This window comes from Phoenix dactylifera, chromosome 8 (assembly GCF_051530095.1).
Source record: "Phoenix dactylifera cultivar Ajwa chromosome 8, Ajwa_hap1_PhDact_Kaust_v1.1, whole genome shotgun sequence".
Lineage (NCBI taxonomy): Eukaryota > Viridiplantae > Streptophyta > Magnoliopsida > Arecales > Arecaceae > Phoenix > Phoenix dactylifera.
Window position 1 is genome coordinate 18627957 of NC_143197.1, and position 26452 is coordinate 18654408.

The 26452-nt window shown below is 46.2% G+C and overlaps 2 protein-coding genes across 2 annotated transcripts; one reads left to right on the plus strand and one right to left on the minus strand.

Annotated features, from left to right (window-relative positions):
- Positions 1-15075: 15075 nt before the first annotated feature.
- On the minus strand, positions 15076-15639 carry LOC148702710 (uncharacterized). Its single transcript, XM_088702104.1, has one exon. The coding sequence runs from the start codon at positions 15637-15639 to the stop codon at positions 15076-15078; it is 564 nt and encodes a 187-aa protein (XP_088558230.1).
- Positions 15640-16193: 554 nt separating this feature from the next.
- On the plus strand, positions 16194-25877 carry LOC113463086 (uncharacterized). Its single transcript, XM_088702105.2, has 6 exons — positions 16194-17170; positions 17721-17805; positions 17922-18061; positions 18342-18416; positions 19299-19398; positions 25746-25877. The coding sequence occupies exons 1-6, from the start codon at positions 16194-16196 to the stop codon at positions 25875-25877; spliced, it is 1509 nt and encodes a 502-aa protein (XP_088558231.2).
- Positions 25878-26452: the final 575 nt, after the last annotated feature.

Consider the following 26452-nt stretch of genomic DNA (forward strand, 5'->3'; position numbering starts at 1 on the left):
GCAAACTATGTTGTGCCGTGCCAGTGAAACATGAGAGCAGAGGTGTAGTGTCGATTGATATCAATGCAACCTCCATCTATAGTTAAACTTCAAAAACTGTTACTTATTGTGATGGAATATTATATTGGAACCCAAAATCTCTCTGATATCACAATGCATTCAGACACAACGCATTTTCATGAAGAGGATTTGAAAAAATATTGTTTTAATCTTGAAAACTTTTTAAAGCATGGTGAATATTCTGATATTATGGTCTTGATCTGTTTGCAGAGTTAAAAGTTTTAAAAGAAGTTTTACAAATAGAAACTAGTACCCCTATTGATACCTTAAGTTTTATAAAAAAAAACAGTTTTTTTTTCAAATGCAAGTATTGCTTGCAGGATATTGTTAACAATACCTGTAATAGTTGTTTCTGCTGAAAGAAATTTTTCAAAATTAAAGCTGATAAAATCTTATTTGCGGTCAACTATGTCACAAGAAAGATGATGGGGACATCAACTAGGCCACCATTTTATGTGCATATTTATTTTATTATTTTATTCCTGGGCTTATTTGCATTTTAGGGTTTATTGTGGTTTATTTTATTTCTAGGCTTATTTGCATTTTAGAGCTTATTTATGGGTTATTTGTGGGTTTATTAGGATTTATTTCTGTGTAAGGGGGTTTATGTAAATTGTGTATTTGGGCCCTATATATAGCGAATTATTTTCATAATGAAAGTTCAATGAAGAATTAAGCATTTTTTTTCCCCCACGTTTTTCTCTCTTCTCTTCCTCCTTCCTTCTCCTTCTTCTCTTCTTCTTCTTCCTTCTCTTCTCTTACTTTCTACCACTGCAATCATTCTTCCTGGTTCTGGTTCGGCATCAACTTGGTATCAGAGCAATCAGTTTTGCTTCTATTGCCAAAGCCCCGATCCATCAACAGTTTTCCTTTCCCTCGGTTACCATCAACAACAAGAACAGGGCCCTTCCCTCTGTCAGTCCGCTCACCAAAAAAAAAAAAATGATTTCTTGTCCTCTCAGTTTACACAAAAGGGGACAGAGGGGAACAACCCTGGTTCACCGAGCTTCTCTCGGTTCCTTCTCCTTTCCCTCTGTCAGCTTCACAAAAAAAAAAAAAAAAAACCTTCTGTAGCCGAGAGAGAAGAAAGGGCAATAGTCCCTGCGCCGGATTCTCCCTGCCCGTCGTCGCGCTTGATCCTGCCGCCGCCATCAGTCGTCGCCGCTGCCCCCACCACCTGCAACCACCATCCGCCGGTGTATGGCCGAGCGTCGCCGGATCCCCGGATTCCTGTGGGCGCACGAGCTCTACGCTGTACCTCGATCACGGACACCGGAGCGTGTCGAAGGGCCACGAGTGACTCCCGCTGCCGGAAAGAAGAAGAGCGTCGCCGATCTATTTTCAGCCTTGTCCCTCGGCACTGTCGACGCACCCACCGACCACCGCGCACCGGGAAATCCTGGCCGCCACCACGACCGGCCACCGCCTGTCGCCGCCGACCACAGAGCCACGGCTGCGAGCTCCGTCACCGTTCCGTTCGGCCGCTCCGCAACCACCGCCGAGGCGACCGGATCGGCCTCCCGAATCAGTCGGGAGGTTGAAGAAGAAGTTAGGCAACAGGTAAGTCTTAAACCCGTTACCCACAACCCGGTAACCCGGGTCCACTAGTCATTCTAAAAAAAAAAAATTTGTAGGCACATGATTTGCACGTGCTGGATTTCACAATTATCGAAGTGGGTTTCATTCGAAACCCAAACCCGATAACCCGAACCCGTTAAGGTTCAAAAAAAAAATTCCGTAAGATCACGTGACCTACACGTGTTCCCAAAAAAAAACCTTCTGTAGCCGAGAGAGAAGAAAGGGCAATAGTCCCTGCGCCGGATTCTCCCTGCCCGTCGTCGCACTTGATCCTGCCGCCGCCATCAGTCGTCGCCGCTGCCCCCACCACCTGCAACCACCGTCCGCCGGTGTATGGCCGAGCGTCGTCGGATCCCCGGATTCCTGTGGGCGCACGAGCTCTACGCCGTACCTCGACCACGGACACCGGAGCGTGTCGAAGAGCCACGAGTGACTCCCGCTGCCGGAAAGAAGCAGAAAGTTGCCGATCTATTTTCAACCTTGTCCCTCGGCACTGTCGACGCACCCGCCGACCATCGCGCACAGGGGAATCCCAGCCGCCACCAAGACCAGCCACCGCCTATCGCCGCCGACCACGGAGCCACAGCTGTGAGCTCCATCACCATTTCGTTCGGCCGCTCCGCAACCACCGCCGAAGCGACCGGATCGGCCTCCCGAATCGGTCGGGAGGTTGAAGAAGAAGTTAGGTAACGGGTAAGTCTTAAACCCGTTACCTAGAACCCGGTAACCCGAGCCCACTAGTCATTCTAAAAAAAAAAAAAAATTTGTTGGCACGTGATTTGCACGTGCTGGATTTCACAGTTATCGGAGCGGATTTCATTCGAAACCCAAACCCGAAACCCGAACCCGTTAAGGTTCAAAAAAAAAAATCCCGTAGGATCATGTGACCTGCACGTGTTCCCAAAAAAATAAAATAAAAACTAACCTCTGTTTCTGCCGAAAGGAAACCCTAGGGGTTTCCGCCGCTTCCTTCGCCGCCGTCGCCGAGCTCAGCCTGCCACGCCGCCTCCAGCCTTCGCCACCTCCACCGTCTCCGCCATGTCTCCGAACCCCGACGATTTCCACCGCCGCCGCTTCTCGCGCCCGCTTCCGCCTTCGCCCACCCGAACCGTCAGGCCCACCCTACCTCTGTTCCTCTTCTTTCGCAGCCGTGTCGCCGCATCACTGCCTCCGCCGTTGCTTCCTCGCCGATCCGCGCCGCCTGCGCCCGACTCGCCGCGCCGCCTGCGCCCGACTCGCCGCGCCATCACCGAAGCCGAGCTCCGCCTCCACCGAGCCTCGTCCACCAACGCCGCTGTGTCCGCCTTCATTGCAACCCGCCGACGTCTCTCGTGAACGACACCAGAACCCACGCCATCTTTGCCACCGCCACCCCAAGCACCACCACAGCACCTCCCCGACTTCGGCCGCCACCCCCACCGTCACCTCCCTCATCTTCTCTCCCACTCTGCCTTTTCCCCTTGGCTCTCCATCCTTCCTACACGAACCAAGGGCCAGCAGCTCCAACCCCACCGACTCAGTGCGTCGCCCACACCGGCCGCTCTTGCTCCCGTATTGGCCCAAGCCTGCGCGCCATCACTTGAACGCGGCCTAGGCCCAAGCGGCTGTAGGTCCTCTCAGGCCCGATCCAGCCCTTCGTCAGTCCATTCCAGGAGCCCAAGAACCCCTTTTGGCTGCAGCTCCGGATCCACAGTTCCAGCTAGCTCTGCCCAGCGCCAACTTTGTGTTCAAGACTCTACAACGGACGCTTCCGGTTGACTGCATTCGCCACAGGTAACAGGTTCTTCTTTCTTTTGGACTTGTTTATCTAATTATGTTCTAGTTCTCTTGCATGATAGTCCTATCTTGAAACTTATTTTATTGTCAAACTACAAAACCTAGAACATTTACCACCACATCCATCCTACCCTCCATTTAAATCTAAATATTAAATTAGCATACCTTAGCGACAGGATAGTTCTCAACATCCATAGATCAGATTACTTTCGGACTCTAAATAACCGTAAAACGTGTTTGCAACCTAATTTCTTATAGTGACTAATTTTCTACTTTAATTCTGAAATAACCAAAGTACAAATTAGTAATATTTAATTTTAAGTTACTTTTGTGAAAATTTGCTGATTTTCGAATTCATAGTAGATTGCATTAGTAGTTTGTCCTGCACTGCATTTGGTAAGTTAGGGTTCATTAGTAACATTGCATATTATACCACCAACTAGAGTAGTCCCTGCATGCCAACCCGTAGTGGTAGAGAATACCTCCTCACTGACTCTCAGACCCCTTTATCCACCATGGACCCCAGAGTTTTACAAGATATTTTGGAACAATTAGCTGCATTACGAGCTGATCATGATGAATTTAAATGGGAGATCCGTGCTCTAGTGCAACACCCTAGGACTCCTGAACCGTCAACCCCAATCGCAGCTTATTTTGAGCTTGGTTTGACCACACCACTTGTAGCTTTTTTCCATCCCCCTAGGAACCAACTTTCTCTTGATCACCAGCGCGATCTTGACAAGCGACTACTTCGTACCGTACGAGTAGATGCTCCCACATTTGCTGGTCAATTAGAGCCGAGTGTGTACCTTGATTGGAGAGCAGCCATGGATAACTATTTTGAGTGGTACGAAATGATTGATGATCGAAAAGTACGGTTTGCTAAAATAAAGCTTATTGGGGAAGCTCACTGGTACTGGCATAACGTAGAACATAGGCGTGAGACCCAGAGGCTTCCACGTATCACCACCTGAGAGGATATGAAAGAAAAACTAAATGAGAAGTATCTGCCATTCTCTTACCGACAACGCCTTATGGATAGGTGGCAGAAACTAACTCAAGAAACTTCAACTGTTGCTGATTCATTGCACGATTTGAGGAGTTTCACATGAGGTGCGGTGTAATCAAAGAAGAGACTGTTACTCTTTCTAGGTTTCGGGCAGGACTCCGCGAGGAGATCCAGAAAGAATTAATCCTCCGAGAGATTACCACCCTTGGCCAGGCATACCAGTTGGCTCAAGATGTGGATAGTTTTTTACGAGTTCCTGTAGTGAGACGTACCGACTCTCGGTTCTTACCCCCAGGAGCCCGACCTAATCAAAGCTATCTCCCGCAATCCAGACCACTCTCCAACCATCCTACCCAGCCCGGCTCTAGCCAAACACCGACTAGGCCATTTCCGATGCCTGCTCAAAGTACGTCAACTGATAAAGAAAAAGGCATATTAGGGTCCAACCCGCCCTCAAGAAGCCAAACTCAGTGTTTCAGGTGCCAAAAGTTTGGCCATATCGCATCCCAATGTAATGCCAAGACTTATTTAATGACTGAACTGGAAGCAAGAACCCAGAAGACTGAATGTGTCGAAGAAGTCTATGAACCAAACATCGAGGATTTTGTAGAAGACTTTGGAGACGAACAGACCGGGTTAGAGTTTGCCTAGCCTGCATCCCAATATGAGCCCACTGATCGGAATGACCAAAATCCTAGGCTTCAGGTAGTTAGGTGTACTCTAGCCCAAACAAAGACCGAACAAGATTGGCGTAGAACCTCCCTATTTTACATGCTTATTAAGATCAATGGTAAAACATGCAAAATCTTATTTGATAGCGGGAGTTGCATCAACGCCATTGCATCTGGAGTTGTTTCTCGTCTTGGCCTGAAATCTACCCCTCATCCTAACCCATATAAAGTAGCCTGGGTAGATAAGACGTTCATTTCGGTATCGGAAAGATGCCTTGTCCCGATTCAATTCCTATCTTATAAAGACGAGATTTGGTGCGACTGCCTTCCGATGGATGTAGATCAAGTCATTCTAAGAAGACCTTAGTTATACGATAGGGACGTCACACTTCATGGTCGGTCAAATTTGTGTAGCTTTATGTTCCAAGATCGAAAAATTATACTGAATTCATTGCCTCCTAGAGAGCCCGGCCCTGAGAAGAAGGGTGCTACACCACGAAAAGATGAGTCACTTCACATCATTACTTCGAAAGAGGTAATGAAAGATATCGAAAGCCATTCACCTGTGTTCGCCCTTGTGGCTAGAGTTATCAATGTGGAGTCAAATGCCGAGCATCCAGCCGCCGTAGTTCCCCTGTTGGAGGAGTTTCACTCTGTTTTTCCTAAGGATCTTCCAGTTACACTCCTTCCGATGCGTGATATCCAGCACGTAATTGATCTCATTCCTGGAGTATCTTTGCCAAATCTTTCCCATCATAGGCTAAACCCAAACGAGCACACTGAACTGAAACGTCAAGTTGACGAACTATTCACTCAAGGATATATTCGTGAGAGTCTGAGTTCCTGTGCTGTACCTGCACTCCTCACTCCCAAGAAAGATGGCTGTTGGAGGATGTGCGTCGATAGCCGTGCTATCAATAAAATCACGATTAAGTATCGTTTTTCCATTCCCAGACTGGACGATCTTTTAGACTATATGTCTGGTGCTACAGTTTTTTTCAAGATTGACTTAAAGAGTAGGTACCACCAGATTCGGATTCGTCCTGGGGATGAATGAAAAACTGCCTTTAAAACCAAAGATGGACTCTACGAATGGCTAGTAATGCCTTTCAGATTAATAAATGCTCCTAGTACTTTTATAAGGGTGATGACACAGATCTTTCGACCTTTCTTGAATAAATTTGTCGTTGTATATTTTGATGACATCCTCATCTATAGTCAAACTCAAGAGCTCCATCTCTCACACTTAAGGCAGGTTTGTGATGTCCTGCGGAAAGAAAGCTTCTTTGCAAACCCTAAGAAGTGTGCTTTCCTGATCACGTCACTTTCTTAAGGTTCATAGTAGTTTTTTTTTTGTAAACAAAGCCCAGGGCAAACCCAGGGGCAGGAACCATTCCGACTTTCTCTTTATAACGAGGAAGGGAAATGGAATTTATCGGAAGAAACCTCTGTGATGTGGTATAAGATGGCCGATTGCATTAAAAGAGTGGCTAAAAGATGTTTTTGGAGAATCTAAGGGTTAATAAAAAAGACTAGGATTACCTTAACCATTGGCGGGGGATCATTTAATCGGTTACGATGCGAATGCAACTAATGTGACGTGCCTTAAAAAGCACTTTCCGTGAAGGTTTCCGGCCCCTTGGTAGTTTGCTTAGGCCCCCACCTCTCCCAAGTGGTTCGTGCATACCTTGCTTCAGGGGGTTGGATCTTCTATCCAAGCTAGAGAGACGAGTTTGACACTAAAGAGACGGCTGGTGGACTCACCGGCGAAGGGGAGACTAGAAAATGCCTTTCGTTTTCCCCCCTTCAGCGGCCCTTGCCGCCTTCCCGTAAGTAATTCAGTGAGTGCTTTTTTTTATAAGAGGGGCTTGGCTTGGAAGAAGAAAATGAAATACGAACAACCGCGCTGGTCGTAATAGATCGACTTGAATGCTGGAGCAAGAAGACGCATTCAAGTTCCATTTCAAGGAAGGACGATGTACCATGATACTTTCATTTATATACCCCATCTTAATATAATAAGAAGAAGACGTTATAGTCACTTCTAACTTCATCCAATCAACTGCCTTGAATGCAATGCCTCTCCTATTTTGAAAACGAACAAAAGAAAGAAAAAACAGGAAAGTCCATTGGAAGGATGAGAGCGGGAAGATCCATCTCAGACAGAGCAGACGGGAAAGAGATATTAAATGAAAGGTGTGCCAGTAGATATGTATTTATAACAGAAAAACCAAAAGTGGTGAGCTGACCTACCAGTATTCGTGTCCATTTGATGCTTTGGGTGTCACCTTTCCTATGATGTCAATTCCCCATGTGCAAAATGGCCATGGAGAGGTAAGATTGTGAAGTAAGGCCGGAGGCACATGAATCGACGAATGGGGGGAAAGTCAAAGATCATCAGAATTTGAAGTAAAGAAGCGAAGGCCAGAGCCGGTTTCACAACGTCTGACTTAGCCATCGGTGACCAGAGTAGAGCGTTAGAGCCAGGGCTTTCCTTCCCTGAAATTAAGGTTTTTGGAATTGATTTTGATCAACCGAGTACCGAGCAAAAATGACTTGCTTTACTAACAGCAGCACCTGCCGTGGGCTTTACTGACTAACGAGTTCTCTGTCGCTATCCATCTAGAAGATTGTGAAAACGGGTTCGAGCTCGCCTCTAGTACCCTTACTGCTACTGCTTGAGTAAGCTCTCTCTCCCGAGCCAGCAACTTTGACAGCTGATAAACGTAGGCCTTGAATTTCATTTCTACTGGCTACAAGAGGAAATGCACTTTTCATTCACATTGGCATCTTTGTTTGTTTCCGTACAGTGATCTGCCCTTATAAGCCCTGTATGCGGGGATCTTCCAAGGGTGTCTCCGCTGATCCAGAAAAAGTAAGCGCAATAGTCGATTGGCCTGAGCCCAAGACCCTAGCAGAAGTACGTAGTTTTCATGGTCTGGCTACTTTCTATCATCGTTTCATTAGACATTTTAGTTCGATAATGTCTCCCATTACAGATTGCATGAAGAAAGGAGACTTTATCTGGACTAAGTCGGCATCCCAAGCATTTAAAGATATTAAGCATAGGATGACCGAAGCACCTGTCTTGCGTCTCCCCGATTTCACTAAGGTATTCGAGGTCGCATGTGACGCCTCTAGCGTTGGCATAGGTGATGTGTTAAGCCAAGATAGGTGGTCACCCTATCGCGTTAGCGAAAAGTTAAGTGACGCAGGTTGCGTTATTCCACCTATGATAAGGAATTCCATGTGGTAGTGCAAACTTTGCGACATTGGGGACACTATTTGCTACCGCAAGAATTTGTCCTGTATTCAGACCATGAGGCTTTAAAGTATCTCAATTCTTAAAAGAAACTAAACCTTCGACACGGCCGATGGATTGAGTTTCTGCAAGCCTATACTTTTGTACTGAAACATAAAACTGCAGTTGAGAACAGGGCTGCTGATGCACTCAGTCGACGGATCTTCCTTCTATCCGTGATGAGCACTAAAGTAATTGGTTTTGAAAGGATCGGGGAACAATATACCACCTGTTCCGATTTTAGTGATGTATACCTGACCCTGCGAGATGGAGTAGAGAGAGAACAAGATGATTTCTTTTTACAAGATGATTATCACTTTCGCTCCGACCGATTGTGTATTCCTCGAACCTCATTGAGAGATTTCCTAGTATGGGAAGTACACGCTGGAGGACTGTCTGGGCATTTCGGAAGAGACAAAACCACTGAAATGGTGGAAAGACGTTTCTTTTGGCCGAGTCTCAAGAGAGACGTGGCCAAAATTATCGGTCAGTGTTGCACATGTCAACTAGCTAAGCAGCGTAAATAGAACACTGGCCTTTACACTCTCCTACCCGTTCTTGATTGTCCTTGGCAAGATGTTAGTATGGATTTTGTGTTAGGGCTGCCACGTACCTCTACCAAACACGATTTTATTTTTGTAGTGGTGGACCGATTCTCTAAAATGGCTCATTTTCTCTCCTGTTCTAAGACTTCTGATGCTTCTAGGATTGCGAAACTCTATTTTGATGAAGTCGTTAGATTCCATGGCCTCCCAAAATCTATTGTGTCCGATAGGGATGTTAAATTTATGAGCTATTTTTGGAAAACCCTTTGGCATATGATGGGCACCAAATTAAAATCCTTCTCTGCCTATCATCCCCAAACTGATGGTCAGACAGAAGTAGTCAACCGAAGTCTTGGAGATCTTTTAAGATGTCTGGTAGGTGAGCATGCTAGGACTTGGGATCTCGTGTTACCAACCGCCGAGTTTGCATATAATAGTTCGGTCAATAGGACCTTAGGCATGAGTCCTTTTGAAGTGGTGAATGGTTATAAACCTAGGCAACCTATAGACTTGATTCCCATTTCTCATCATCATAGAGTCTCTGAGTCTGCACAATCATTTGCTTCACACCTGCATTCATTGCATCAAGAGATCAGCAAACATATTCACTCTAATAACTTAAAATATAAATCCCTTGCTGATTTGCACAGACGTTATAAAGAATTGAATGTAGGCAATTCTGTCATGGTAAGAATTAGACCTGAACGACTCCCTTCGAGAACGTTTAAAAAGTTGCAATCTCGTAGTGCGGGACCGTTCAAAGTTCTCAAAAAAATTAGTTCGAATGCTTATGTTGTAGATCTTCCTGAAGACTATAGGATTAGTGCGACATTTAATATTAAAGATTTAGTCCCTTACAAGAAGCACATTCATTCCTTCTTATCCTTTTGTTGATACACCTGTTGTTGTTGATCACCCTGATCCCATACCTGCTATTGAGCCTGCACCTCCAAAGTTTCATGCACGTAGAGAACACATAGAACATATATTAGATGAGCAGGTTATTTCTACCAGGAGAGGAAGCTACCAACGTTATCTTGTTCGGTAGAAAGGTCGATCCGAATCAGATGTGACATGGATTTTGCGAGCCGAGTTGCAGCGCCTTGATCCTGATCTTCTGGAGCAGTACGACAGCCGGCCAGATCTGCACTCGACGGGATCGAGTTTTTTCCACCCGGAAGGAGTTGATGGGGACATCAGCTAGGCCACCATTTTATGTGCATATTTATTTTATTATTTTATTTCTGTGCTTATTTGTATTTTAGGGTTTATTTGTGGTTTATTTTATTTCAGGGCTTATCTGCATTTTAGAGCTTATTTGTGGGTTATTTATGGGTTTATTAGGATTTATTTCTGTGTAAGGGGGTTTATGCAAATTGTGTATTTGGGCTCTATATATAGAGAGTTATTTTCATGATGAAAGTTCAATGAAGAATTAAGCATTTTCTTTCCCCCATGTTTTCCTCTCTTCTCTTCCTCCTTCCTTCTCCTTCTTCTCTTCTTCTTCTTCCTTCTCTTCTCTTACTTTCTACCACCGCAATCATTCTTCCTGGATCTGGTTCGGCATCAAAAGATTAAATGGATTAGCTATATTATTGATTGAAAATAGTATTTTCATAAATCTTAAGTACAAAAGCTTGATTAGTAATTTTGTATCTCAAAAAGCTAGATGAATTATTTTTAAATAATTTTTTAAATTATTTTACACTTATTAAAAAAATTATTATTTTTTAAAAAATGTCTGTTTTGTGAATTCGTCTTGGGCCTCCAAATGCATTGGGCCGCCCCTGCATCGAGATCTATATGGAATGCTTTGAAATCTATGCAAGATGCCGTCCAAAGATTCAACTCAAACCTATAGCAACGAGCAGAAAATCTTGACCGGAAACTAGCTTGCCAAGAACCATCTGCGCGTGCTCGGGGCCATTTTTTTCCCCTTCTTTTTCCACAGAAGAAGATAGTTAATGCCTATCACAATCATTTCATTGTGGAAATTAAACAAGGCACAATCTTCAAGCAAAAGGTTACAATGAAAGCCTTCGATATCAGAACTGATCAACTTTCCGCAAGAAGCAGGAGTCCAACCAATGATGCTCAAAGAAGATATTTTCTTGATAGTCAAGTTGGCATGTGAAAAAGTGACCTTTTTGCTGGAATTCAAAAGAAGTTACAATTGAAGAAGTTTTGCCGTTCATGTACCTTAGGGAGAGCAACAGTTGGAGAATTTCTACTAATTCATGTACCCAACATTGTTTGTCTTTTAATGTTTTAGAGATTAAGATGCATTGAATATAAGAAGCCTAAAGAGCATGTTTTATGGATTTAAACTCATATGTTGAATGAGAATATTAAGGAGAAAGGTAGAAAAAAAACTTTAGAGTCCAAACATCTCTCCTTCTGAAAATTTTCGCTTTACAAATTTTAGCCTCCCAAAACCAACACGGCAGACATAGTAGAGAACCTGAAAATTCTTCAATTCCTCTCATTCCATATCTTCCACAATCAACTGCTGCAAAAATGTCCTATCTCATCTGCTGGTTGGGTTATGGCCCATGGGCCCGGGTACCAGCGCAAGGTATCATGGGATAGAAAGAGAAAGGAAAAGCGATTGTGATGGGGAGAGAGAGGCATGCGGGGCGGGGGGGGAGAGGGGTGGGATCATGGGTTTTTATTGCTAGGATGGGTCGAGTATGGTTGCAGGCTTAAGTTGGGGCAAGAGTCCTTCAGCGATTGTGATGGGGAGAGAGAGGCATGCGGGGCGGGGGGGGAGAGGGGTGGGATCATGGGTTTTTATTGCTAGGATGGGTCGAGTATGGTTGCAGGCTTAAGTTGGGGCAAGAGTCCTTCTTCTTCTTCTTCTTCTTCTTCTTCTTCTTCTTCTTCTTCTTCTTCTTCTTCTTCTTCTTCTTTTCTTTTTTTTTTCTTTTTTTCTTTTTTTTTCTTTTGGGTAAAAGCGGCTACTCATCTCATATAACTCTAACGTGACTACAACCTGCTAAATCGCAGAAAAGTAAAAGTTGCAAATCAGGATGAACGTCTGCTACGGACGTCCAACAAAAATCTCCGGAATGCCGGGCAACAAAAGAGGCGACCCAGTCTGCAGCCCTATTCGCCTCCCTGAATACGTGTCCTATCTGGACATCGCCCATCACCGGTGCCACCCTACGAGTCTCCCGAATGAGAGGGTGACCATCCCCAAATCGATCCGTCCCTCGTAGCCAGTCATAACCATAGATGAGTCTCCCTCAAGGCAGACCTGCTCCACTCCAAGTACCTGCCACGCGTAGGATATTTCCTCCCAAACAGCCCGCAGCTCCGCCCCGACCACTGTGAGTCCTAGCGTGCACCGCCCTCCTGCTGCTATCATCCTACCAAGGTGGTCCCTGATCACAAATCCAACCCCTCCAGCCACGCCATCCAGTGACCGACTGCCATCAAAATTTACTTTGAGATAGTCAAGGGGTGGGGGTACCCAAGAAACAAAGGCAAACCCAGGCGCTGAAGCAGCGTGGAAAGTACCCTAGATGTCCCTGACTATCTCAGAAGAAAATCCAACGGTAGCCGCAAAAACCTCCCTCGCATATAGCGTCGCTCTGTCCACCACCCTCCTCGGGGACGACCTCCTCCCCTCAAATAGGCCGGCATTCCTGTCCAACCAGATGTGGTAGGACAGTATGCCACCAAAATCCCTGCTTCAGTAGATCGGGGACTCTACATGGAGACTCTCAACATCTGAACCATGTCCTGCATAGAGACTATCAAGTCGGGTAGTAGGACCGGTGACCTCCTCCATATCTCTCTGGCTCTGGGGCACTGCAAAAGAACATGCTCGGTCGTCTCCTCAATATCTGCACACTCCTCACAGCACTGAGAAACCGCCATGCCACGCTGGACTAACAAGCTCCTCGTAGGGAGGCAGCCCCAGGCCACCTTCCAGATGAATAAAGCCACCCGCGGATGAATCCGCAACCTCCATATCCAACCACCCTCAATCTGACGAGCTGGCTCCCTACAAATCAAGGCATAGAGGTCTCTAGCACGAACCCTCGTTCGTCCCGTCGGGACCCATACTAGCCTGTCGCCCCCCCTGCGCTGGGAACCGTAAGAGACAGAACCGACTTCGCCAGCTGCTCCCCAAAAACCTTCTGGATCATCTCCTCCCTCCATCGACCCCCCTCTGAAGTCAACAGCTCGCTAACTCTGCAGCCTGCTAATCTCGTCAAATCCACCATGGTCGGCATGCAACAGATCAACAGCTCGGTCATCCAGCTATCCTCCAGCACATGAATAGATCGGTCGTCACCTATGACCCATCTGATCTCTGGAAGCACCACCACTACTCTAGTACATATCTCCCTCCAGATCCATGAGTGGTGGTGACCAGCTCGCACCCCGGGAGCCAAGGCACCATACTTGGCCCTCATCAGCGAAGACCACATACTCTCGGGCTCGAGCACTAATCTGACTGCATGTCTAGCTGCTAGGGCCTCCCGCATCGTCACCAGGGACTGTACCCCCAGACCTCCGTAGCTAGTCGACTGGCACACCACATCCTATGCCAATAAATGGACTCCACCTCTGCCTCTGCACCTCCCCTAAATAAAGTTTCTGAATAACTGCTTAAGGGACCTCAGGACTGTAACTGGAATGAGAGTATTGGAGAGTAGGTAAATGGGAACTGAGGTAAGAACTGATCGTACCAGAATAATCCTACCCATCATAGAAAGTGTATGCATCTGCCACCCCTCTAACCTGCGTCTGATACTGAGCTCCAAAGATGTACAGTCCCTACGCCACAACCGCTGGCAGGATAGAGGGACCTCCAAATATGTCATCATGCCCTCCTGCTCTCCCACCCCCAGGATCACCAATATAGACCGCCTCACCACTACCTTGGTCTTCGGGCTGAAAATAGCAGCTGACTTGGTCAAATTGACCCTTTGTCCCGATGCTGCACAGTAATCCTGAATAATATGACAGATAACCGGGCCGTCTGCCGCGACGATCTGGCTAGGAGCAAACAATCATCAGCAAAAAGCAAGTGGGATATCGGAGGAGCCCTCACCGCCGGCTTATAAACCTCCAACTCCTGACTGACCACTGCCCGTCGTAGGGCTCTAGACAGTGCATCTGAGCACATAATGAATAATAGGGGACATAGGGGGCATCCCTGACGCAACCCTCCTGAAGACAGAAAGAAACGGGATGGCGTCCCGTTCACCAAGATAGCAAAGGAAGGGACACGCACGTAGCCCATCACCCATCTGATCCAAGTCTCATGAAATCCGAACCCTTGCAAGGACTGCTGCAAGAAATCCCATCTCACTCTATTATAGGCCCTCTCCATGTCAAGCTTGATCCCCATCAAGCTCCTCCTCACCGAAGCGCTACCGAGATCAAACACCTGGGCAATAAGCACATTATCAGATATACTCCGCCCCTCCAAAAAAGCCCCCTGCTCCGGGCTAATAAGCTTAGGAAGAACAACCCTCAACCTGATAGCAAGGATCTTCGCTGTAGCCTTGTACAAGGTCGTACAAAGGCTGATCGGACGAAAATGACTCGGCTCCGTGGCGTCATGCCGCTTCGGTATCAAGATAATGAAAGTCCTCTGCCAATCTGCTGCCATCACTGCTGTGCAAAAAAACTGTTGTATAGTTGCCGTCACATCTCGTCCTACTATCATCCAATATCTCTAGAAAAATAAAGGTGGGAAGCCATCCGGCCCTGGAGCCTTGTCCCCCATTAGGGACCTCACTGCCTCTCTAATCTCCCCCTCCGAAACCGGTTTGATCAATACTGTTGTCTCCTCCTCTAACACCCCAACCAACGGCAAGGGTATATCCGCTGGGCCCCCACCCATGGGCTGCTCTGTCCATCTAGCCCTGAAGAAGCTCTCCATAACCCTCTGAATCATCTCTGAATCCTCCGAAAGCTACCCCTCCTCATCCCGAATAACTCTAATTCTGTTCTGGTGCCTCCTGATAACTATCGCCTGGTGGAAAAATCTAGTATTTTTGTTCACCTCCATAATCCACTGCACCCTCGATTTCTGTCTCCAAAATGTCTCCTGCTGTCTGAGAAGGCCGTCATGCAGTGCCAGTAGTGATCTGAGCTCCCCCATCTCCTCATCCGCTAGGCCCCCCTCTGGTCCTCCTGAGTCTGTAACCTAGCGATAGCCTCCTCAGACTCCTCAATCCTCCTGAAAATATCTCCCACCTTCTCACGGTTCCACCTCCTCAGTCGTCTCCTCGTCAACTCCAATCTACGAGACACCCGATACATAGCATTTCCTCTAACTGGTGCACTCCATGCCTCCCTCACCATCTCCCATGATCTCGGATAACATAGCCAAATCTTCTTAAATCTAAAGGGGGGCCGAACTGGAATATAAGTGTCTGTACTCACCAATAACGGACTATGATCCGATGCAATCCTGGGTAAGTGGCTCACACGATAATCCGGGAAGCACTGAACCCACCCAGCAGTCGCACAAGCTCTATCAATTCTCTCCCATACTCTAGCCTGGCCCTGCTGATTGTTACACCATATAAACCTAGAGCCCGAGAACCCCAGATCTATCAAACCATTTGATGTCAAAAAATCTTGGAACTCCTTTACCTTCCTCTCATATGAGAAAGGCCTCCCTCCCATCTTCTCTTGAGGATCAACAATATAGTTGAAATCACCAGCCACCATCATAGGATACCCCTGATTAATCAACTGAGACACCTCCTTCCACAATATCCATCTATCCCTGAAGTCAGTACGAGCATACACTGCAGCAAGGACCCATAAAACCCTACTACCTTCCGAAATCACTATAACCACACTACAGGAAAAAGGGGTTTTAACGACGCTTTTTTGCCGACGCTTACTACAAGCGTCGGCAATGTCCTGCAGAGCGCCAAAAATAGCCGACGCATTTTAAAAGCGTCGGCAATATACGATGCTCGTTAGCGTCGTCGTAGAGTTGGCCTAAGATGACGCTTATTAGCGTCGTTGAAAACCAACCCCCCTCCTATGCCTCCTCCTCCTTCTGCCTCCTCCTCCCTCCTCTCCGGCGCCGACCAGTGTTGCAAGAAACCGGTTCTTCCTCTCCCTCCGCCCGCACCCATCCCGCCTCCTCTCTCTCTCTCTCACACACCCTCTCTCGTTTCTTCTTCGCCCCGATTCTTCTCCCTTCCCCCCTCCCGCCGCCTCGATTCTTCTTCATCCTCTCCCTCCGAACCCCGCATTGCCTCCCATAAAAAATGACCGACGCCGAGCCCTCCTCCCCCTCCTCCGCCGCCTCCACCGACTCTTCATGCGCCGCCGTCTGCTCCACCTCCGCCACCGCGGCCGAGGCCAGCCCGCCGCCGTTGTCGGTGTGCTCCACCTATGGCGGCCCCACCGCCTCCATCTCCTCTGCCGCCGGCCGCCACTTCCTTGGCTTCATCGCCGCCCTCTCCCACTCTGTCCGCGGCCGCAAGATCTCCGACCCCGTTCCCCCCTTCTCCCAAACCGTCACCTCCCTCCTCTCCCTCCTCCAAGCCCTAACCTCTTGGATCGATGAGATTCCCCCACTCCCCCACTCCGCCCGCTACGGCAACCCTGCCTACCGCTCCTGGCTTGCCCGCCTCTCCACCGAGGCCCCCGCCCTCCTTCTCCCTCTTATTACCTCCGAGGAGCTCCTCCCCGCCACTGACGAGCTTCTCCCCTACCTCCTCGACTCCTTCGGCAATGCCTCCCACATCGACTACGGCACCGGCCACGAGACCAACTTCGCCACCTTCCTCGCCTGCCTCGGCCTCATCAGGGAGGAGGACTACCCGGCCCTCGTCATCCGGGTCTTCGTCGCCTACCTCGAACTCATGCGCAGGCTCCAGATCACCTACTGTCTCGAGCCCGCTGGGTCTCACGGTGTCTGGGGCCTCGACAACTACCACTTTCTCCCCTTTATCTTTGGCTCAGCTCAGCTTATTGATCACAAGTATATGAAGCCCAAGTCGATTCACAACCAGGACATTCTTGATAACTTCTCCCACGAGTATATATACTTGGCCTGTGTGGCTTTTGTCAAGAAGGTGAAGAAGGGGGTGTTTGCTGAGCACTCCCCGATGCTTGATGATATCAGTGCGGTCCCGACATGGAGCAAGGTGAACAGTGGAATGCTGAAGATGTATAAGGCTGAGGTGCTTGAGAAGGTGCCCATCATGCAGCATTTTGTCTTTGGTTTGCTCATCAAATGGTACCATTTCCATCGTTCCGTTGGCATTTGATTAAGTGGAAACTTTATCTTCTTTCACATGTGAAATTGCTTCTACGCGCATGATAAAATTAGTTATTCTTTGCGATTATGATATAATGTAGATTTGGGCTCATTAATATTCATTATGGCATTTATTTTGATTGTTTTTGTGTTCCTACCATTTCCATCTTTCCCTTGGCATTTTGATTAAGTGGAAACTTTATGTTCTTTCACATGTGAAATTGCTTCTACCCGCATGATAAAATTGGTTATTCTTTGTGATTATGATATAACGTAGATTTGGGAATTGATCTCTTGAGTTGTTCAAACTATTTGAGAGGCATACCATAGTTGTACTTTTTACTGGTAATTCATGAGCTTGTGCTTGTCAAATAATGTAGTTGGTCATGATTGCAATTACTTTTGGGGTTTATCCATGAACCAAAGACAGCCTTAGTATTTAATTGCTGTAATTGATCTCTTGGGTTGTTAAACCTTGGCTGCGCTCTTGATTGGTGATTCATGAACTTGTCCTTGTCAAATGATGTAGTGGTCATGATTGTTGCTTCTGGTGCATGGTGTTTAAATTACTATGGCATGGTGGCAGCTATTTTGAGACTTCTAGCTATATAGAGGTGACATATTGTATATATGCTTCATTTTAATAAGGCCTCTAAGACTATTGGTCTACACATCATGCTGATTTTCCCCCTTAATTCCGTGATTCTTAGACATGAATTTCTAAATGCAGGCAAGCAAAAAGATAGCCGATGTAAAGCTTGCAAAATATTTCCAAGCAGTTCTGAAAGAGTTTCAGAAAGCTCAAAGGCTTGCAGCTGAGAGGAAAACTGCTTATGCCCCTTTTGTTCCTCAAGCAGTTCTTCCTTCGAGGTACTGATTTACGCACTCAGCTCTTATTAGGTCTCAAGAAGTCATGAATAATGATTGTCAGTCATGTGTATTTGTCTTTTTTTTTTTTTGGTTGTGCGAAGCTATTTAACATAAATTTGATGTATTCTCATGAATTTTCACTGGTAAATAGTAGTTTTTATAGTAATTGGTGTATTTTCAATGCTGAATTTCTGCATATTACAGTATCAATACATGATACATTATGATCTTTGTGCCCTGCTGATCATCTGATTGCTGTAGCCTAGTTATTTTTGTGCAGCTATACTGCTAGAGAGAGAGATGTTAGTGTTGATAAAACATCTGAACAGCATGCTCTACTTGTGGAATCTAGAAGGTGAGAGGTCTTTCTATTTTAATCCTTTGATGCATAATGATTATATAGTTGAGTATGTTTGTGAAATTGCCATGTTTGGCACAAAAGACTGTAGTACTGATATTTAAACACTTTTGCCAGGTATTATCTTTTTGACAAGATTCTCTTTAAGTTAATTGTTCATATCAATCATTATATAATTCATTTTACTACATTTAGCTTCTAATTAGATGAAGAGTTAGGTCTCTCAACTTTAAGTGGTAGGACCTAATGATTATAAAAGTTAAATCCTCAAATCAAATTAATAGTTTCTTTTTTTCTTTTTTTTTAGAACCATCTCTGATTCAAATAGTCAAGAAAAAAAAGCCAGATATGCCCAACATACACAAACAGACACACACACACACACACACACACACACACACACACACACATATATATATATATGTATATATCCAAATTTTTGTTAAGAAATGTCCTAAAAGTATATAGAACATAGTCATTGTTTCCCTTTTTTCTAGGAGCCTAATTAATTCCAAATATGGTTAACAAAAGTAGATGTTGTCATCTCCTTCTATGATCCAGCAATCAACTTCATTGTGGAGGATGATGTCCAAAATGCGGTATACATTTCCCTTCTAGATGCCACGCTTTCCCTTTTGTGAATTTTTGATTATCTTTTTATTTGTTGTTTCATATAGTAGTTGATTCCCATTATGTTATCCATTAATCAACTTGTTTTCTGTTTGGTACTTTTCTATTGGTGATCTTGCAAGAATCAAGTCTCCTAGAATTTATGCTTCTAAACACTGATACAATAATTTCTTTTGCTAAGGATACTGGTTGTACTGAGATGACCGCTTTCCTATTGATGCTAATTATTTGCCTCTTTTATATATATAGAGGAGATGATATATTGCTCACTGAACCTTCTTGGTCCCAGGTTGTTAATGATTTACTGAACCCAGCAGGACAGAATCTAAGAATCAGGGAGGATCTTCAGGTGCTAGATTTCCCTGTTCTTTAAAAGTTACTGCTGTTCCATTTCTCTTTCATTGCTATTGCCAACTTTGTTGTCGGCGCCCCGCACCGGAACCCACTCACACCAGCGCCGCCACCGACGTCGGACAAGCAAGAGAGATACAAACGGATAAGCACTCTCTCGCTCCCTCGACTCCGGACTCAAGGATCACCTCTTCGCTCCGCCTACGAAGGGCAAAAGATTACCCCGTGGTATCAGTAGGATAAAACACTTGAGCACCGCAACGGATTATCAAAGATCAAAGGAAGAAGAAGGAAGAAAATAGCAAAGCAAACACAAAATGTAACGAGGTTCGGCTACAAATAGCCTACGTCCTCCACCGCTCCAAATCTCAATAAGGATGAACTGATTACAGAGATAGCACACACCCGAACGATCACAAGCGATCGATCTACAAGAGATTCACACAGAATTCCCTTTGCACAAGAAGTAGGATCCCAATCCTCTTCTTCTCTAGAACCCTAGCCTCACAAACAAGAGTCTCTCTCAAATATACGGCCAATAATCTTACCCTAGGGCTCTCATGAGTCCTATATATAGTCTCAAGACCTTCAGATGATCATAGCCGTCGAAACGCCACCAAAAAACACCAAAAGAAAATCGTCCGTACGATTTTTCGCGAGCCCGAGTCGACTCGGCTGAAGTCCGAGTCGACTCTGGCACGTCTGAACAACTTTCAGTTTAACTGGCACGATCTCGAGTCGACTCCACTGTATCTCGAGTCGACTCGACGATGCTCCGAGTCGACTCGACTGTAGTTCGAGTCGACTCTGACAGTCCAGACAGAAACATGGTTTTTGCGGCTTTCTCCTCTCGGGTCGACTCGACAGACCTCGAGTCGACTCGACTGTTCCCGAGTCGACTCGACTGAAGCTCGAGTCGACTCCGACAGTCCGCCAGACAGAAAACTATGCAGAATTGATTTTCCTTCAATTCTCTTCATCACCAAAGGTCTCCACATACCCCAACAATCTCCCACTTGGAGACCTTGGGTATATCCTCTTGTTACTTGGCTCTCCTCTGTGCTCCCACTGAAACTAAATCATCCTAGTGAAATAGGTACGATGCCTCCTCAACGTCTTCAAGCATGAAGACCAGCAGAAGCTGAACAACTCCTCAGCTTCTCCACCGTGACGACCTTCGTCAACATATCTGCAGGATTCTGACTTGTATGAATCTTCTCCAACTTGACGAGTCCCTGCTCGAGCAATGACCTCACGAAGTGGTACCGTATGTCAATATGCTTCGTCCTTGAATAGAAAGCTGAATTCTTTGCCAGATGAATTGCACTTTGACTATCTGAATATAACATGCAATCCTTCTGTTCCTTCCCAAGCTCCTTCATCAAGACTTGAAGCCATATTAGTTCCTTGCACGCCTCTGTGGCTGCCACATACTCCGCCTCCGTAGTCGACAATGCAACAACTGGTTGCAACCTGGAAATCCAACTGACGGCTCCACTGCCCAAGGTGAACAAGTACCCTGTCGTGCTTCTCCTGCCGTCCAAGTCCCCTGCCATGTCTGAGTCCACATAGCCCTGTAACCGGATCTCAGAACCTCCATAGCACAATGACATGTGCTCAGTGCCTTTCAGATACCTCAGTATCCATTTGACTGCGCGCCAATGCTCCAAGCCTGGGCAGCTCATGAAGCGACTCACAACTCCCACTGCTTGAGCAATGTCTGGTCTCGTACACACCATAGCGTACATCAAGCTCCCCACTGCCGATGCATACGGGATTTTTGACATATTGAGCTCCTCCACCCGCGTCTTCGGACTTTGCCCTTTTGAGAGCTTAAAATGGGCACCCAGCGGTGTGCCAACAGGTTTGGCACCCTCCATGCAGAATCTCCTGAGTACTCGGCTGATGTACTCCGCCTGAGATAGTCTGAGGATATGTTTAGACCTATCTCTACTGATCCGCATCCCAAGGATCTGTTTTGCTGCTCCTAGATCCTTCATTGCAAATTTTCTTGACAGCTTCAGCTTCAATTTTGCAATCTCATGCATGCTAGCTCCTGCAACTAACATGTCATCAACATACAATAGCAAGATAATGTAAGATGTACCGAAGTCCCGGAAGTAGCAACAGTGATCCTCCTGACATCTCCTGTATCCTATCTCAAGCATGTAACTATCGAACTTGAGATACCATTGTCTGGGTGCCTGTTTCAAACCATAGAGGCTTTTCTTTAGTTTGCAGACTAAGTCACCCGTGCCAGCTGCAATGTATCCCTCCGGCTGCTGCATATATATCTCCTCATCGAGATCTCCATGGAGAAAGGCCGTCTTCACATCAAGCTGCTCTAAGTGAAGATCCTCTACTGCCACCATGCTCAGCACCGCTCGAATAGTACTCATCTTGACTACAGGAGAAAAGATCTCTGTGAAGTCGATACCTGCTCTCTGCTGAAATCCTTTTACAACCAGCCTGGCCTTGTATCGCTTCTTCCCGCCTTGCTCTTCCTTCAGCCTGTAAACCCATTTGTTTGACAGTGCTTTCTTCCCCTTGGGCAGATCCACCAAATCCCACGTTTGATTCTGCTCCAATGACTTCATCTCATCATCCATGGCCAACTCCCACTCCTTCCTGGTATCAACCTCCAATGCCTCCGTGAAGCATTTAGGTTCGCCATTATCTGTGAGCAGCAAATAACTAAGAGTCCCATCATACCTTTGAGGAGGCTTCCCATGAGTACTACGAGTGGACCTTCTTAGTTGTGGAGGGGGTGCCAATGCTTCAGGTTCTTGCTCTGAATGAGTCTTCTGACCAGAATTTGTAGACTCCTCTTCAGGATCCACAAAACACGGCTCAACAGGTTTTGTTTCTGATTCAGTGCTCTGCTGCATTTTCTCATTGAATACCACATCATTACTACGAATGATCTTCTTGTGTTCGGGATCCCAAAGCCGGTACCCAAACTGTTGACCTCCGTATCCAATGAAAATATACTTCTTTGATTTGGCGTCTAGTTTGCTTCTTTGACTGGAATCAACATGGACATAACTGGTACAACCGAATACTCGTAAGTGCGCCAAATCAATCTTCTTCGCTGTCCATGCTTCCTCAGGAATCCCAAATTCAAGTTTCTTTGATGGCCCTCTGTTGATCAAGTAGGCAGCAGTGTTAACTGCTTCCGCCCAAAACTGCTGTGGCAATCCAGCATGTATCCTCATACTCCTGGCACGCTCATTAATTGTTCTGTTCATCCTTTCAGCAACTCCATTTTGTTGTGGTGTTCCTGGAACTGTCCTTTGCCTGACGATCCCAGCATCTGCACAGTAGTCCTCAAACTCCCTGCTACAATACTCACCACCGTTGTCCGATCTCAGGCATTTCAACCTCTTTCCTGTCTCGAGTTCTACCATCACCTGCCATCTCCTGAAGACCCCAAATACCTCTGACTTGTGCTTCAAGAAGAACACCCAAAGCTTCCTGGTAGCATCATCAATAAAAGTAACATAGTATTGAGATCCACCAATGGAAGAAACTGGTGCAGGCCCCCACACGTCCGTGTGCACGAGATCTAGCTTTTCTTGCTTCCGAGGTTTACCTTCTTTGTTGAATGAAACACGCTTCTGCTTTCCGAGAACACAATCCTCACAGAAGTCCATCTCAACACTCCTGAGACCCTGCAGCTTTCCCAACTGGTGCATCACCTCCAGTCCCTGATAACTCATGTGCCCAAGTCTACAATGCCATAACTTGGTGTCCACATCTGCTGCAACAACTCCAATAGAGTTCTCCGTGCCGTTGGTGACATAAAGTGTCCCAACCTTCTTGCCACTAGCCACCGTCAACGAACCTCTGGATATCTTCCATTGATCAGCTGTGAAAGTAGCCTTGTACCCCTGGCTCGCCAACTGTCCAACAGAAATCAGATTCCTCTGCAGTTGAGGTACGTGCCGTACGTCCTCAAGCTCAAGTGAAGATCCAGAAACCAACTTCACTTCCGCGCTTCCCCTTCCTTGTATGGTGCAAGGCTCTCCATCCCCTAGGTAGACTTTGCCAAAGTCTTCCTTCTCATATCCTTCAAGAAGCTTCCGTTGGGATGTAGCATGGAAAGACGCGCCCGAGTCTATCACCCAAGACTCGTCACAGGTAGACAAAGATAGAACGAGGGCATCCATATCACCGTCTTCAGCAAGATTTGCCAGATCCTTGCTGACTCCTTCGGTGTGGTCGCCTTGCTTCCCTTTAGGAGATTTGCAATCCCTCCTAAAGTGCCCCGTCTTCCCGCAGTTCCAGCACTTCGCTCCCTTGTTCTGAGGTGCTCGAGACCTGCTGGATCTCGACTTCGAGTCGCTTCGAAAGCGACCGTCCTTCTTTTGTCTTCCCCGGTCAGAGGTGTTTAGTGCACTTCCAGACGACTCCGTAGCTCCAGAAGATTTCCTTCTTGCTTCTTCACTCAGAAGCACTCCCACAACGTCATCAAAAATCAACTTCCCCATTGCCGAAGAGTTGCTCACCGCCATCACTAGGCCCTCCCAGCTATCAGGCAATCCGGAGAGGATTAGCAATGCCCGAATCTCATCGTCAAAACTAATCTCCACTGACTCCAACTGGGCCGTGAGTCCATTGAACTCGTTGAGGTATTCTGCTATGCTGCCGCCATTTTTTCATACGAAGATTAAACAACCTCTTCATGAGAAATACCTTGTTTGATACTGAGGGTTTCTCGTACATCCGCGACAATGTTGCCATCAACTCCATCGTCGTCTTCTCGTTTTTGATGTTGAATGCCACTTGGGATGCAAGTGACAATCTGATGGTGCCGAGCGTCTTCCGATCGAGGACCTCCCAGTCTTCATCGGACATCTTCTCTGGTTTCTTTGCTCTACCTCCAAGAGGTAAATAGAGATCCTTCTGGTAAAGGTAATCTTCTATTTGCATCTTCCAAAACCCGAAGTTCGTGCCATTGAACTTCTCAATTCGCAACTTCCCTTCATCCGCCATTGCAGAATAACCAATAGCTCTGATACCAATTGTTGTCGGCGCCCCGCACCGGAACCCACTCACACCAGCGCCGCCACCGACGTCGGACAAGCAAGAGAGATACAAACGGATAAGCACTCTCTCGCTCCCTCGACTCCGGACTCAAGGATCACCTCTTCGCTCCGCCTACGAAGGGCAAAAGATTACCCCGTGGTATCAGTAGGATAAAACACTTGAGCACCGCAACGGATTATCAAAGATCAAAGGAAGAAGAAGGAAGAAAATAGCAAAGCAAACACAAAATGTAACGAGGTTCGGCTACAAATAGCCTACGTCCTCCACCGCTCCAAATCTCAATAAGGATGAACTGATTACAGAGATAGCACACACCCGAACGATCACAAGCGATCGATCTACAAGAGATTCACACAGAATTCCCTTTGCACAAGAAGTAGGATCCCAATCCTCTTCTTCTCTAGAACCCTAGCCTCACAAACAAGAGTCTCTCTCAAATATACGGCCAATAATCTTACCCTAGGGCTCTCATGAGTCCTATATATAGTCTCAAGACCTTCAGATGATCATAGCCGTCGAAACGCCACCAAAAAACACCAAAAGAAAATCGTCCGTACGATTTTTCGCGAGCCCGAGTCGACTCTGCTGAAGTCCGAGTCGACTCTGGCACGTCTGAACAACTTCCAGTTTAACTGGCACGATCTCGAGTCGACTCCACTGTATCTCGAGTCGACTCGACGATGCTCCGAGTCGACTCGACTGTAGTTCGAGTCGACTCTGACAGTCCAGACAGAAACATGGTTTTTGCGGCTTTCTCCTCTCGGGTCGACTCGACAGACCTCGAGTCGACTCGACTGTTCCCGAGTCGACTCGACTGAAGCTCGAGTCGACTCCGACAGTCCGCCAGACAGAAAACTATGCAGAATTGATTTTCCTTCAATTCTCTTCATCACCAAAGGTCTCCACATACCCCAACAAACTTACATTCTATTTTTTAAGTTCTTTTGAAATTGGAAGCTTAATTTATCTGGTCGTTATTTGCACTAAATTGAAACTGTGTTATTGTTATGTTTATGCAAGTATTAACCTTGTGAGTTTGAATTCATTCGGTTTTTTCCACACAAAATAAAATTTAAATATAGAAGTAAAATCTTTTTTCTCTATAGTAAGGACTTGTATTTCAAGACAGAAAGCAAGTTTGATAAAAGAAGATAGATGCCCTCAACCCCCACCCCAAAGAATAAAGAAAGAAAAACATGCAAAAAATAGAATTAACGAACAGATTTTGTCCCAATCAGGCCAATCATTGTCTTGCTTTTAGGATCTACCAATTCATAATATGATATTGTAATGCAGGAGTTCAAGAGGTTGTTTAGGGAAGATGCTATGGATTATGCTACGTGCACAGCTAATGTCAAGAGGAAACGACCTACTCCAAGAAGTTTGAGAGGTGGAAAAGCTCCATGGGATAAAGGTGAAGATGATTGATGGGGACATCAGCTAGGTCCCCATCTTATTTGCATATTTGTTTATTTTATTTCTGGGTTTATTTGCATTTAGGGGTTTATTTGTGGTTTATTTTATTTCTGGACTCATTTGCATTTTAGGGCTTATTTGTGGGTTTTATTTTGTGTAAGGGGTTTTATTTTAAGTGTTCTTATTGGGCCCTATTTATAGGGAACTTTTATGTTGATTAGGGTTAATGCAGAATTAAAGATTTCTTTCCCCACGTTTCCCTCTTCTTCTCTTCTCCTCCCTTCTCCTTCTCCTCTTCTTCTTCTTCCTCCTTCTCTTCCCCTCTTCTTCTGCTCCCATTTAAAATTTTGGTCCGGCATCAACTTGGTATCAGAGCTTTGGAGGGTTTTGCCACTGCTGCCAAAGCCCGATCCATCAGGGCCTTAGTTCCTGTGGGCTGCCGTGCAGTGTAGCACTTCATCTCCTGGCCATTTCATCCAAACCGAGAGCAAAAAAAAAAAAAAAAAATCTCTCACTCTCTCGGGTCTCACAAGGAGGGACAGAGGTGAACAATCCCTGGGTCACCGGGCTTCTCTCGGTTTCCCCTT

Excerpts from the sequence above, each read along its gene's own strand:
- LOC113463086 (XM_088702105.2), top strand. The coding sequence starts at position 16,194 with ATGACCGACGCCGAGCCCTCCTCCCCCTCCTCCGCCGCCTCCACCGAC. Across the intron at positions 18,417-19,298 it reads CTACTTGTGGAATCTAGAAG|AGGAGATGATATATTGCTCA; the intron begins GTGAGAGGTCTT and ends TTATATATATAG. Across the intron at positions 19,399-25,745 it reads GAATCAGGGAGGATCTTCAG|GAGTTCAAGAGGTTGTTTAG; the intron begins GTGCTAGATTTC and ends ATTGTAATGCAG.
- LOC148702710 (XM_088702104.1), bottom strand. The coding sequence starts at position 15,639 with ATGGTGGCTGGTGATTTCAACTATATTGTTGATCCTCAAGAGAAGATG.